The 14733-nt window shown below is 45.2% G+C and overlaps 1 protein-coding gene across 2 annotated transcripts; it reads left to right on the plus strand.

Moving 5' to 3' along the window:
* Positions 1 to 3947: 3947 nt before the first annotated feature.
* GSG1 (germ cell associated 1) lies at positions 3948 to 14347 on the plus strand. Of its 2 annotated transcripts, XM_084876994.1 has the most exons (5): positions 3948 to 5156; positions 7518 to 7848; positions 9983 to 10153; positions 10849 to 11001; positions 13710 to 14347. In XM_084876994.1, exons 1-5 carry the CDS (start codon positions 5148 to 5150, stop codon positions 13826 to 13828), a joined length of 783 nt encoding a protein of 260 aa, XP_084733120.1. In that variant the 5' UTR covers positions 3948 to 5147; the 3' UTR covers positions 13829 to 14347. The 2 variants fall into 2 exon arrangements, with proteins under 2 accessions (XP_084733120.1, XP_084733121.1); XM_084876995.1 differs by lacking the exon at positions 13710 to 14347 and having other exon boundaries at positions 9983 to 10030; positions 10849 to 11752.
* Positions 14348 to 14733: the final 386 nt, after the last annotated feature.

The following is a 14733-nucleotide window of genomic DNA, read 5'->3' on the forward strand; positions in this document are numbered from 1 at the left end:
CGGAAATGGGGCGCCCTGATCGCCCCTCCAGAGGCTGCTGGCATTGGGCCCGCACCCCGGCCCCCGCCCCGCTTCCCCAAGAGCCCAGGGCCCAGCAGTGCCCAGGGATCCGTGACCCGCGCGTGAGCGATTGCCCCACAGGATGTGCAAATGTGGCTGACCCTCTGATTCACTCCAGATGCTTGGGACGTTGAATAAGGCGGCTTCCTCTCCTGGAAATGACTGCTGGAGCTAGAGCCCTCAAACAATTACATTTAAAAAGCGGAAAGGGAAAGGCAACGACGCAGCGGAGAGGCCCCCAAACGCTTTTTCTGTGGTCCTTACCACTGAACATAATTAGAAGTGTTCCCAGAATGTGGGACCCATGTGAGGAAGAAAGGAGTCGTTGTTATTTCTGTGAGCATTTGAGGCCATGTGGACATTAAACATGGTTACAGTGGAGACTGACCCGAAGCTGGGAAACCCCAGAGCTAAGTGTCCAAGAGTGACGTGAATAATTTGGACACTCAGCATGGGCATTTTGCTGGCATGACTCTTCCCTTCCATCGTCAAAATGTCTTGTGTGAAGACCTTCTGTTCTCCTCATCAGTGAACACTGAAATAGGAGGCACTGAAGTACAGATAGATATCATTACAGCAGCAATATCTCAGATGCTTCAAAATACATCATCCATACGGGGCTCCGATCCCTAGGGAATCACCGAGCTTGGGAAAGGACAAAACATTTCCAAACTCTCACTGGCTTTTGAGCAATGTGTTTGTACCCTGGTCTCTGTGAACCAAAGATAATACTCGTTCATGAGATCATTGCTGTTATCTGGGCTTTGGTCATCCAAAAGCAGGAATGTTTCCACAGGTGGGAGGAAATGCATTGGCTGGGGATCTGTTTGGTGACACTAGGGGTGCATCTGTGTAGAAAGGCAGAGGGTGTGTCTGTGGATCTGTGGACTCTCGCTGCTGTTATGTATGTGAATCAGGAGGATTCCAGTCTCCTTCAGCAACCAGAGGTTGTTGGGACACTTTTCTTTATTCACATCTTATCTTCACCTGATAGATTCCCTAACTGTATCCATGGGCCTCCTTTCCATTACACACTTCACTCATTCACGGATGTTAGACAGGGCTCAGCTCCGAGGATCAACAATGAATAAAACCTGGCTGCTACCATATCTAACTGCTAAAGTCATGCGAGCCTAACAGATAAACAAACCATGTGATGAGTTACATGTCAGAGACACACAGAACATGCAGGAACGGGTGCATGTAGATCAGAGCCAGTGAGAGCCCACACATGTACATCCCACTCCAGCCTTTTACCTACCGAGTAACAGAGAAGAGGGCGTTAATGGGCATGGGCCAGAAATCTGACTCCTGGGAGGACAGAGAACTACTGCCCAGAAGAGCAAGTGAACCTTTGTTGGGAGAATACGTCTGTATGGATAGTGGGGAAAACAAAACAAAACAAAACAAAACAAAAAAAACAGCTGGAAACCTGAGCCCCAGGCTTTGTCCTTAGGGAAGCAGTGTGCTATACAGTCTCCTCTGGCTCAGCGTGCTTGCCCATTGTTCTAATCCCCTCTTATCTACAGTGGAGTCACAAATTGAATTCCTGTTTACACAGTATGTGTGGGTGTCCAGAGACCATTGTTTCTCTTATAGATGCCGATGAAATATGGTTTTGTACCATGTGAGGAACAGTGACTGAGCACCTTACAAATATAGGTTGGTCCCAACCCTTCGCTTTGTGATGTCATCAACACTAAGTTGCATATCTATCCCTGTGGGGCTCATCCTGAGATGGTAACAGTCCAGCATACAGAAGTTAAATACTGTTTTGAGATGTGGAATCTTCGTGTCTGTGCTGAATCATGAGCTTCTGAGCTGAACCTAATTATATTTATGTTTCGTTGACTAGCAATTATTTCTTCTGTTCTAAGAGAGGAAAGAGGAGGGAAAAAAATATTAACATGCCTAAATTACAATGAAAGGAAGTGAGTGGGATGCTAGGCTCTGATTTTTGTGGCCAGGCACAAAACTCATGTTTTCCCAGAGAGAGGAAATTAGACATTGTGGCCCAGGATCCTTGGGATGGGGCGGGGGGGGGGGGGGGGGGGGGGGGGAAGGGGGTGTGGGATCTCAAACTGGAGCACAACTAGTAGCCAGCCAGCCAAGCACTCACACAAAATGATTAGCCTCCTAAGGGGGTAGATTTGGGCTTTGGAGAGGCCTAAAATAATATAATTTTGGAGGCACTCTTTAAGAAAAAGAATACAACATGACAAGTACAAATTAGGTGGCAGGGTCTTGGGAGAGGCCTGCAAAAGAGGGGGAATGATGAAGTTGAAGTTTCATTCGTTATATTCTAAATCCACCTCTAGGCCTCCTCATGTAAGACTCGGCCACTCCCATCGGCTTCTCCCTGGAGAAGGCAAATGTCAGTCTATTAAGACACAGGGGGTGCGGTTTATGAGCAGAGGCAATAAAAACCAAGGACATGAGGCTGTGCCAAACGGTGACTCAAGCGGGATATGAGAGTGCCTGCAAGTATTTGAAGGGTGTCAGCAGAGAGAGGGGGAAAGAATTGTTCACTGTTCTGGGGTGGACAGAGAATGAGGGTGCAGCTAAGTAAATAAGAATGTGCACAGAATTCATTGGGGAACACCGACAACTGTATCTTTTGATACTGTGGTGTAGCATTTCCCATGGGGAGTACTTAAGGATCAACTGAATCACCAAAATCTGACATTGGCCACACAAAAAAAATGTGCTAAAGGAAACAATCCTGATTTATGTGGAGCCCTGAATTCCATAAGGCTGACACATGTGCTCTATAGATTAGCGTGGGGAGCAGGCCAACGGAGCAAAGGAGAACAATCCGGAAGGGAGGAGCCGCCACCTCACCCACAGTGGCTGACTGGTGGGGAGCACGTGACTAAAGAGGAAGAATCTGAGGAGATGGTGCCACCCAGCGTTGTGATGACTACTGTAGCCAGAAACCAGCAGCCAATTCCATCATGAACTGTAACCACAGAATTCCTGCTCCCTTGTCCCGGCAGACAGGGAGTTCTGTCACAACAAATAAAAGGGTCACTGGGTGATTCGGAAATTGTGCCTGGGCACAAGCATATTGCGTCAAAGAGGCTGCTCACATCAGTGTGAGAAGAACAGAGAACATATTGGGTGACAGAAGTGAGATCCAGAGTGGCTCCTTTGGCTAAAAGTAGACTAATTGAATAATTCAAACACTCTGAGGAGAGCCTGCCTTTGATTCCCTAAGCTGACTGCACAAACACAGAATAGGGAAAAACCTTCACTTGGTTGATGGTGAGTCTGGAAGAGGTGGGAGAAGGGTAGGGCAGGGAATAGAGGGTTTCATTAAATATAAGCCCAAAATGAGTCCAACAGGTGTTACTTTAAAATATACTTTTATTGGTTTCAGAGAGGAAGGGAGAGGGAGAGATAAAAACATCAGTGGTGAGAATCATTGATCGGCTACCTCCTGCTATCAGCTACTTCAATGCAGATAACACTATTCTCATCAATCGCGAGAATCATTGATCAGCCCCTACTGGGGATGGAGCCTGCAACCTGGGTATGTGCCGTGACCTGGAATTGAAGCAGAACCTCCTGGTTCATAGGTTGACACTCAATCATTGAGCCATACCAGCCAAGCCAGGTGTTAATTCCCTGGTTATATATTTTTTCAGTCTGTTCAGATTTTTACTGATTGTTAGGTCAGAGTGGTAGCATACAAGTTGCTTACATGTGGAGCCAGAAACAAGAAGTCAATCCTGGGTATATAGTAAGAATGTCCTAAAATTACAGATTCCGGACCTCACCCCAGAACTACTATGGAATCTGATAGGGGTCCAGAAATCTACATCTTTTCCAAAGTTTCAGATAGTTCTGGTGCTTAATCAGAATGGAGGAGTACTGCTCTCTGTACAGTGTGACAAGGAAAGAGAGGAGGGAATGGTTCCCATTCATTTTTAAAGAATGAGTGACTTTCACAGTAATCTTAATAAGAGACAGATCACCAAGTAAGAAGGTAATACAGAATGTCTCCCACCCTTGTCATCCTAATTAGTATGATTTTTGAGGACAGAAAGAACAACAAGAATATATGCAATCAACACCTTATTCATTTGTCAGATTTCTTTTTTTAAGCTTTAAAAACCATCCTATATAATAAAAGCCCAGCAACTATATGGTGGAACAACCAGTTGACCAGTCTCTATGATGTACACTGACCACCAGGGGGAAGACACTCAATGCAGGAGCTGCCCCCTGCTGGTGCATCCCTCAGCTGACAGGGATGAGTGGCACTCTCACAGCGGGTCAATCCCACAGGCCACACCCCCCACCAGTGCACTGGGCCTCTAGTTTAAAATTAAAATAAAAATTGTCATTCCTTTGCCTGGAGATCAGGGAGAAATGGTAGATAGCTGTAGCATTGCTGACCCTGGAATTTGTCTCCTAGCCTACTCCATCTGCATCTTCACCACATCCTCATCCAACACTCTGACTGCCTCAGCATTCCATGCAAAAGGATAATGTTAATAATCCTTAGTAAGGATGCTAACTGAAGGGTGGAGACCACCCAAGATACCAGGAAGCTATTTCATATCCATGAGTTCTATGAGGCTCTGACATTGCAGATAATAGAGCTTATTAAAGAGATGGAAAGCCCTACATAAGGGAATGAAAACCTTTGCATTAATAGTGATCCTGTAATATTTGTGTGTCTACCACAAAATGAGGCCCAATCCATTCACACCAGTTACCTAGGGAATGGCAGTGGAATGGAAACTAAATCATCACTTTGTAAAGAAATGTCCCTCTGTGGGTGCAGGTCTTTGCTTTTCTGTGATTAATCCCAGATCCCCATTGGCAAACGCTCCCATGTAATCTCCCAGAACAGCTGGGCCATGATTGTATTGTCAATTATTAAATGCCCAAGTTTCCTGCAAGGCAGCTTTTAATCATGCAGCACTCCAAAGAGAGAGAGAAATGGAAGAGGAGGGATGGTAGGGGGTGGGAGGAGAGGGTGGGAAGGCTGGTTTTCAATTTTTCAACATTAAACCAAAAATATTTGGAACCCAGATGGCATCCTGCAGTCCTTCCACACAAGCTGCAAGAGTCTGACCATGGCCAAGGTAACCAGCTTTGCCCTCTTATTACTCAGAGCATACATTGCATAGTTACTTTGCACCTGATTCTTCTAAGAGGTGTGTCTGTCTCATCAATTTGTTGTCTATGTTAAGCCTATGTTAATTATGAGTTTTTCTGTTAACCAATGTTGATGGAAGAATTAGTGATATTTTGGTTCCTATACACTTCTTAATGATCTGAACCCAAGTGTCAGGAAGTCACTCATTGTCCCTTTTTTGTGGAGTAGAATCACCTTGGCATGGTGCTTGTCAGCACATGCAAAGATATAACTTTCCTTATGGCTGCTGCTTCTTCATGATCACCTTAAGGAAACCCCTGAAAAATTAGATTTATTCTTCCATTCAAGAGGTTTGTGGATCCTGGAGGGGGGAAAAGGCATATTGTGGGGGAGAAATAAAATATGTATGTGATGGGAAGTACGGGACTATAGGTGTCAAAAGATAATTCTTGAATGAGGGTCCTTATGTCTATCCTTGATGGACACCCCTTCTGAAAGAAGCTTCTTTTCATCTTTTGTTTCTCAAATTACCTTTCCTTAAATTCATTGTCACTTCAGTGCTGCAAAGTGGTGGTATATGGTGTGGGGTTTATTATTCTTGTTTCTTTTTTTTTTTTCTTTTTTTAAAATATATTTTATTGATTTTGTACAGAGAGCAGGGAGAGAGATAGAGACTTAGAAACATCAATGAGAGAGAGTCATCCATCAGCTGCCTCTTGCACACCCCCTACTGGGGACATGCCTGCAACCAAGGTACATGCCCTTGACTGGAATCGAACCCGGGACCCTTCAGTCCCCAATCTGACGCTCTATCCATTGAGCCAAACCGGTCTCGGCTATTATTCTGATTTCTGAATAACCTGCAGAACTTAAAAATATGTGTAAATTGAAATGGATTAAGGGTAGAATTAAAATCTGATGTGATATGATGGTGATAAATTTCCAAGCCACCAAAGACTGAAAATAAAGTTGTTGAAAATGTAGACTTGCCTAAATCCTTAGACAAAATGATTAGTGAAGTGTTTTATCTGGAAGTCTATTTCCTATCCAGGCAATAGACAGGAAGATAATTAGAAAGGGTAACTTGTGTAACAGAATAAGAACTAAAACCAATAGGATTTTCATGACTAAAAACAAGATTAAAACATTTTTGGGGGGGTAGCAGGGGTGATGAGGCAACATATGATGCCCATATCTAGCAATGTAAGGTGTTTCTCCCTTCCAGGTGCTGTGGTTTGTCAGTCCTTACCAAGGTCACCCAGAGTCTTGACAATTCTTGTTGGATTTAATTTATTTTGAGTACTTAAAAAAGAAAAACCGAATTAGCGGATTGCTTTCCAGAAACAGTTTATCATGTTTTGTATATTGGTTTTCATATACATATGAGTAGTGTGTATTTCTTATTGCCATAAAATAATCCACGTTTTGTCTGTAGCCTGCACTGTTTTAGTCCCTGGAAAGTCTAAAGAACAAACTGTTATATTTCTGAGATAAAGTTCTCTGTTAAATGTAGAAAATGTTAAGCTGGAGATGATGAAAGAGGCAGATTAATGGGCCTATCACATTTAGCTATAGTTTTATTTACGTCTCTTAAGCTAAACAGATTTGGGTCTGATTAATTCTGCTTTGAGAGATCCCCTGAAAAAGCTCAAAATGGTTTACTTTAAGAAGCATCTGTCAGCAGCTAAGTATGGGCTTCCTTTCCATTCAGAACGTATTAACACAATTGTGTAAACATTCCATTACACAAAGTGCAAGACCTGTCAAATTTATTTTTGTTAAATCTGGCTCCAAGCCACCACTCCCCAAAGTTGAAACATCTAGCATTGGTCATTCTTCAATTAGCCCTTCTCTTAGACTAAAAATAACGAGGTCAGGGCCTCTCCCCAGAGCCACACGGGCCACAGACCTTTCTGCTGCCACACCCTGTGTCCCAGCTGTGAGTCAGGCAGTGCCCCTCCACAGGCCAAAGTCACCCTTTCCATGGCTCTATGGCCTGGGCAGTTGGTGAGCAGCCTCCATGGGCACCAAGCAGCCAACTCCCATTTGATTCCTGCATCTCACTGGCCGTGGATGGAAAGCTGGACCCAGATAACCAGGTCTCTCAGAACCCACAGCTCTCTCTGCTCTCCACCCCAGTGGGCCTACTGTTTCCTTTTATCCCCAAGGCCCCATCACTGTGCCTACCCTGGGTCACCTGAAGCCCACTTTCCACACGGCTCCTTGGAGGAAACTCAAAGCGGCAGGTTGGAGGAAAGGGGCCTGAGCATAGGGAGCCGCAGGGAAGGATGTCCCGATCTCCCAGGAGGCTCTGAAAGCAGGTTCTCCCCTTGTCTGTCTGTTACAGATGGAGCTCCCGAAGGTCTTCTCTGGCCAACGGACATTCCTATTTGCCTTCCTCAACCTGCTATCACTCAGCTTCTCCACAGCATCCCTGCTCAGCAACTCCTGGTTTGTGGACACACAGAAGGTGCCCAAGCCCCTGTGCGGAGAAGGTCTGGCAACCAAGTGCTTTGACCTGCCAGTGCCCTTGGATGGGGGCAACCACGACGGCGACAGCACATCATCCCAGGAGGTGGTGCAATGCAGCTGGGAGACTGGGGATGACCTCTTCTCCTGCCATACCTTCCGGAGTGGCATGTGGCTATCCTCCTGTGAGGAAACTGTGGAAGAACCAGGTATATGATCCTCCTCATCCCCATCTGCCTGACCGCCCCCTCCCCACATGGGATCTTATAGCCCTTCTACACCCCATCGGCCTCACCCTCAAGCTCAGCATTTCCCACCACTGTACTGTGTGCTTTCTCCTTAGGGGACCCTCTTTTAATAAGGATGAAAGTCCATATGGCTTTTCACTTCCTGCCTGTCTAGTAGACTCACTGGGTTAAAATAGCATTACCCTTAAAGGGTTCCATTTAGACTTTCAACAGTATAAGAATTTCTATTCTAGCAAACTAAAGTCGCTGTTTAGAAACAAAAAGGGAGAGATGATATTACAGGAACAGCCCTGCTCTACCCAGTTGTGACCTTATCGGGATAACTTCATTTCTATAGGACTCGATTTTCTCATCAATGAGATGGATCAGAGTAGATTGCCCTTAAAGCCCCTTCCTTTCCCTCGCTCCTGAAAAAAAGGGTTTTCTCATTCTAAGTATCGATATATAAAAGTCTAATATGTTAAGTATCCCTCCAACTGTCCGACTGGTCGCCATGATGCCCATGGACCACCAGGGGGCAGACACTCAATGCAGGAGCTGCTGTGACATGCACTGGCCATTTACAAAGAAATGGCACTGCAGACATGGTGCTGACAAAGCAACAGTTGGCTTTCCCCAAATGGGAGACAGACCCCGCCACCACCCTGGAGTGGCAGCCTATCAAATTGCAGCCAACACTGCCGAGACCCCATGGCACAAAATGCTGCCCACAGCCCAGCCTGGAAACAGTGGCTGTGGGCACTGGGTAATGATGTCATGTAATAGCAATGCCCAGCTTCCTCTCCCTAGTGACTAGCCTCCTTGGAGTTTCTTCAGCCCAGGGATACACTTGCTTTGTAGCCAAATGCAAACATTTTACACTTTAACCAAATGTCTGTGAAGTGTTTTCACATGCCTCATCTCATTTGATCCTCACATATGAGACTTGGTAGAATCCTATTTTCTTTAAATTAGCTGGAAAACAGAGATTTAGAAAGTTTAGAAACTTGACCTGACTGAAATGAAGTAAGAAATGGTGAACCTTGCAAATGACTTCAGGTTTTCTTTCTGCACAGAATATAGTCAAACTATATTCAGTTAAATACACAAAATATAGTTAAATATTTCACCCTTTGTTCTCCCGTGTGATCCACAATAATAATCTGCTTCGTGTTGATATTTACTGCTGTGTTCCTGACAATTACTTGAAAGAGAAGTTGGGGTGGTTCAGTGGGCTGGAAAAAGTTTAGCTAAACCATAAAACAGGTCTAATTAAATAAGTTTATATATATATATATATATATATATATATATATATATATATATCTGGCATAATAGCATGCATGTCTTTCCATCTGTCACTGTTGACACTTCTATTATAAAGGGGAAATAGTGAAATTTAAATATTCTAAATAATTTCCTTTCAATGTGCACGAATTCAAGCACCAGGCCTCTAGTTACTTGTAATGTTAAAAGCAGGGTGTAATTGAAGCTCAGAGAGAATAATTAGGACCTATGAGGATTTCAGGGCTCCAGTGTCAGCATGCACCCTCACACCTGATCCTCAGGTTAGGAGCAATTAGGTTGAGGTCACCCTTCTTGCTCTCTGCTCAAAGCATTCAAATGTCACCTGATAGTGAAGCTTTTCTAACGACAGACAATTTGCGATCTGCTCCTTCTCCTGGCTTGGGCTAAGGGGAAAAGGAGCCAGAAGAGGAATATAAATGTGCATTGTGCCACTTAATACCACTCCAACTCCAGCCCCTAAACAATTTAGAGCCATTCAGACCAGTGGGGCAGCCTCCGAAAATGGCCTGGGTTAACACTGGGGTCATTAACTCTTCCTGGGGACATTAAAGGAGCAGGAACATTTCCCTCTCAGGGAAACATTGTCATCTTCATTATCAGGAATTGAGAAATTAATTTTGGGTGACTCTTATCTATGCCATTCATTCTTCCATGCACTCTTAACTGCTTTCAAAGAGACGTTTACCGTCTGCTGGGCAGGCACTGCATCAGAACAAATGGAGTGGTGCTGGGTGTGGGACTGGGGACAGATTTCCTCCCAACTGTCCCAAAGAAGCACCTCCAAGTAACTGACCCTTGTCTGTTTCAGGGGAGGAATACCGAAGTTCCACTGAACTCACACCACCAACCAAGAGAGGTGAGAAAGGACTACTGGAATATGCCACGTTGCAAGGCCTACATCACCCCACTCTCCGATTTGGAGGGAAGCGGTTAATGGAGAAGCCTTTCCTCCCCCACCCTCCCTTGGGGCTTGTGGCAAGTATGTGTGTGGGTCTGACAACAAAGTTAGTTGCCATTGAGTTTGGGGGCTTCTCTGGATCAAAATCGTACTGTGAACTCCTGCTTTTCTCTTCTTCTGAGCGCCTAAGGGCTGACACAGATTCCTCCTAGAGCGGCCTTTCATTCACATGCAGGAATGCGAGGAAAGGAACAGCAGGGACAAATCAAGTTCACAAATAGAAAACCACAGCTCTGACCTACTCCTGTTGCCAAGTAACCATGCTGAAAAGCTTAGGTTTTTCCTTTTTTTCCCCCCCCTCCAATATTTTTTTTTGTGTCTGTGTAAAATAGAAGGAAAAGGGGAGACATGGAGAGAGGGAAGAAACAAAACTGTCCAAAATTAAGAAAAAAAAGAGAAACAACAATGATAAATAGCAAAGCCTATTACTCCAAGATTTCAATGACTACTCAAACCTCTCAACAGTATTAACAGTCAATCAATTTTTCTTGATTATATGTTGGGTACCGAGGAGAGTGAGAGCTGTGGGGTGCTAGCAAAGAACCCCAAATTAAGGAATGTTCCCAGCTGGCTTCAGCTTTGTCTTGCCATCTCCTTCTCTGATGCTGCAAGGCTTTTCCCTTTCAATAGGCATCACCTAATTTCCCATCTGATTGTTCACCGTCCAGTTATTTAACTGGCGGGGTGAAGATGCCTCTTCCTCTGCTTTCCGACAGAGAACCTATGGCTATTGCTGGGAGCCCAATTTGCCTGCAACGGACTTGAACTCGTCGCTTTCCTCCTCCTATTAATGGACCTGCTGTTCACCAGGAAGCCTGGCTGCTGGCTCAAGCTGAGCACCTTTGCCGCTATCTCCTCTGTCATGTCAGGTGAGCGTCCCCAAGGCAGGAGAGGATGGATGTCCTCTGTGCCCTCTGAAGCACTAGCTGGCTGGCTGCTCTCTGCCCTGAGGGGAGGAAAGAGGAACCTTTGGTGGGGTACCTGTGGGAGGGAAAAGGTATGAGATACATTGCGAGCCTTTTCTATCTTAAATTGAGATAACATGTGAAATGTCATCTTAGACCACGGTGTACTTTGTGAAATGGTTTAACCCTAGGTTCTTTTTCTTTGCAAATGCCTCGATGTGTAAGTTAACTTGGCTTACTTTTCCATTGTGACACATGGAGCTTTTCAAGACTGTTGGCTGAAGTAAGAGATGCCTATATCAGATCAAGAATAAAGCTCACATTGGGGTTATGGGTGGGCAGAAGTCAAGGGGAACATAGCCCTGAGTGCAGCATTGACTCAGACGTTCTCCGTAGCTCTAAAGTCTGGGGCAGCCTGTTGCAGAAAGTCCCCCTGCATTCAGGGAGTCCCTCTGACAGATTCCTCTTCCCATCTTCCTGGACCTGTGACTGCACCTGATACACAATGAGAAGGTTGCTCTGAAGTCTAGTTCCCTGTAGATGGCAATGTCAGCCTTCCTCTAAAGGTGCTGCCTTCCTGCTCCCTCTGTAGGCCTCCTGGGGATGGTGGCCCACATGATATATTCACAAGTCTTCCAGGCAACGGTCAACTTGGGTCCAGAAGACTGGAGGTCACATGCTTGAAATTATGGGTGGGCCTTCTAATAAGTGCTTACCATCATCTCCTGAGATTTTGGGCTTTCCCCCAGCCAACCTTCATTAGAATTGCTTCCCTCAAGTAGACACTTGCTTCATGTTCTTCTACCTTCTCTTCACCCCCTCATCCCAGAAGCCTGTCAGTCAGAGGGCTGGACCATCAGACCACACCCATTCTTCCCCCACCTTCTGAACAGGTACAGAGAGGGTTCTAGTTTGTTTTGTGAGGCTGTTGTCTTGCCTGGTTTTTCTGCTGTGCAATCGCTTCTCTACCTGATAAGTATGTTGCCTCTGGGAAACAAGACTGATTTTGTACGGCTTATGGAGATGATGCTCTATATTTTATATATTTTATGCTTTGAGGTATTAGAGAACAGAGAAATGGTCAATGGGCCTTGAAATTTGGATTGAATTCTATCCCCTGTGAATGGCTTATTCTCCTGTAATGAAGACTTGACTTCTTCCTACCTCCATTCTTATTCCACCAAACTGTGTTAGAAATAAAGCTTCCCCTACAGTTATTCTCTAATCCTTAGAAAACTAAGGAATCAGTGGTTTTTAGAGATCTCTTTAAAAATGAGAGGCAGCAACCATGACAAAACAAATATAGTCAAGATAAACATCTCCTTTGCTTAAGAGTTCCTCACTTTCTCCCTTGAAGCTCATGCTGGATTCAGGCACAGGGGCAACCTGAACTGACAGTAACTATCTGGATAGTGCTATGGACTCGAACAGTGCTGAAAAGATGCAGCACCAGCTCAAGTTTCTATGCCAAAGAAGTCAATATGGAAAGCTCCACATGTTGGTTATAAGATCCTATCCCTTTTCTCGCTGCATAATGCATGCTATTTGATTCAGGTTGGGTCTTTGGTCTACTTCTCCAACCACCCTATCAGTTTAGCTCATTTCCCAGACTCACTGTTTCTCAACGTTGCCTGTCTCCAAGCCATTGCTGGCATTACTGTAGAACTCAGTCTACAAAACTCCCATCAGAAGCCTCCCCAGCCTGAGTCTACTTCGTCTGCCAGAGGCTGCAGACAGGAACACACAGTACCAGCATGTGGCCTGGCTTTAGCCATCCCTTGGCCTCATGAAATCTCTCACTAACCTCACACAACTTCCTGTTTCCTGGGCCACCCAGAATCACAGGGAGATTTAGGATTTGACTTTCCAAGTTTTTAGGGCCGTGTCTGATCAAGTTCCCTGATGTCTTTTCTTCTTTGTTGAATCCATACAGCTTCTCTTCATTTCTAGCGTCCCTTCCATCCATTATAAACTACCTAAAGTCGAGAACCAAACTGTTTTCATAATAGGCAAGTTCCACTAGTGCAACCTGTAATACCTCCAACCTGTAAGTGCTTTCTGAGACTCAACTTTGTGGGCCCTTAAAACTGCTAAGCTCAGAACAAAGGAAGAAGGAGGAGAGAGGATCACTCCAGCATCCGAGTGAAGAAAAATCTTTGGCAGGGTGTGTGAGGGAGAAGAGTGAGAAGGGGGCAGGGAACTATTATAGTGGGTGGTGCCCACTGTATTTAGCCAAGCCACAGGTCTATGGAGTCTTGGAGATTACACAAGGGTAACTGCAGCTTAAGAAACGGTAGGCAACAATGTTAAGTGTGTATGTGTATATACAAAAAATAGGCACACCGAGTATAAACAAGCACAGCACTAACAAGTAATCAATCCCGTGAAAATGAATCTGCTCAACTCCTCAATGGCCTTTAATATCACGTGTCATTCTCTTTCACTACGAAACATCCAGAGTGTAACCTACTACAACAGACCAAACTAAGTCTTTTTACCCACAGTTCTTTCTCTGCAACACAACGGAAGACAGCACAGTCAGGTCCCTAAGTCCCTAAGAGGCATCAGCCTAGTCTACTAGTAAGGAAGGGATCAGGGCATTTTTCTTTCAACCTGTCAGAAAGATTCCATCTATTTTTTTTTTTTTTTTTTTTTTGTATGTTTGTTCCTAGGACAGCCTGAATTTCCTTCACCTGCCACATGGCATCATCTGTCTCCATCTTCAACATGTACACCAAGCTGGTGCTGGAGTTCAAGTGCAAGCACAGGAAGAGCTTTGAAGGAAACTTGAGTTGCCTACCACACCACCACCCGTGTTTCCTCCAACCGCTGCCCAGGTGCAGCCCACCCTCTGACCAGCTACCACCAGTACCACAATCAGCCCAGCCACTCTGTCTCTGAAGGAGGTGACTCTATGCAGAGCTACGCAACCAGGGATTCCAACAAGACACCAGCCAGCTGCTCAAAGAACTGGCTGGGTCTCCTGTAGAACAGTGTTAGGAGTAAGTGGGTTTTGGAGAGCCCCACCTTACTTGCTTGTTGTCAACACGTGTTTAAGCCAAAGTCTGTTTCTTGAGCATGGTTTTTAGAGGTTAAGGACGAGGGTATGTCCAAGAACAAGTACAAAGTGTGTAGGGGGCAGAGAGGGGGAGAGCGGGGTTTGCCGGGTGCCACTGCTCCCTTTCCCTTCACAGCTCGATCTCCTTTCATGGTCTATACCTCACGCATTCAGATTCGTTCTCTCCTTACTCATTGTTTGTTATGTGCTGGGTTCTGGGCTAAGCAATGGAGATAAAAAAGAGGAGTAAAATGCAATTTTTTCCCTTTAGGGGCTTATCAATCTGGTCATCTGTCTCCGGTTTGGAGGAATGGAGGTGGGCAAATCAGTAGTCGATGATTGTGACTCAGTTTTGCATGGTGCACTTGAATGTCCTGGAAGTCACAGAAGGGAAGACGAAAGCAACTCTAGGGGCTTTGACACATAGATGTCCTTCTCACTGTCTCTTACATGCTCTGCATCCACTCTGCGAACACCAAATAAAAGTTTAATTAAACATGATCCCAGAAGCCAGAAGGAGATGAATATAGATGAGAAGGCTCCAACCACATGCAGGGACAGGCTCACTTCCAGGAATGGCCCACTGAGGCAGGACTATGCCTCCCCAGTGGAGAACCACACAGACTTCCCCAGTGAAC

Source organism: Pipistrellus hanaki (genome assembly GCF_964339955.1).
Source record: "Pipistrellus hanaki genome assembly, chromosome: 3".
Classification (NCBI taxonomy): Eukaryota; Metazoa; Chordata; class Mammalia; order Chiroptera; family Vespertilionidae; genus Pipistrellus; species Pipistrellus hanaki.

Bases quoted from the DNA above. Each gene is read 5' to 3' on its own strand.
- GSG1 (XM_084876994.1), top strand. The intron at 7,849-9,982 runs GTATATGATCCT...TGTCTGTTTCAG, and splicing joins GGAAACTGTGGAAGAACCAG to GGGAGGAATACCGAAGTTCC. The intron at 10,154-10,848 runs GTATGTGTGTGG...GCTTTCCGACAG, and splicing joins TCCCTTGGGGCTTGTGGCAA to AGAACCTATGGCTATTGCTG.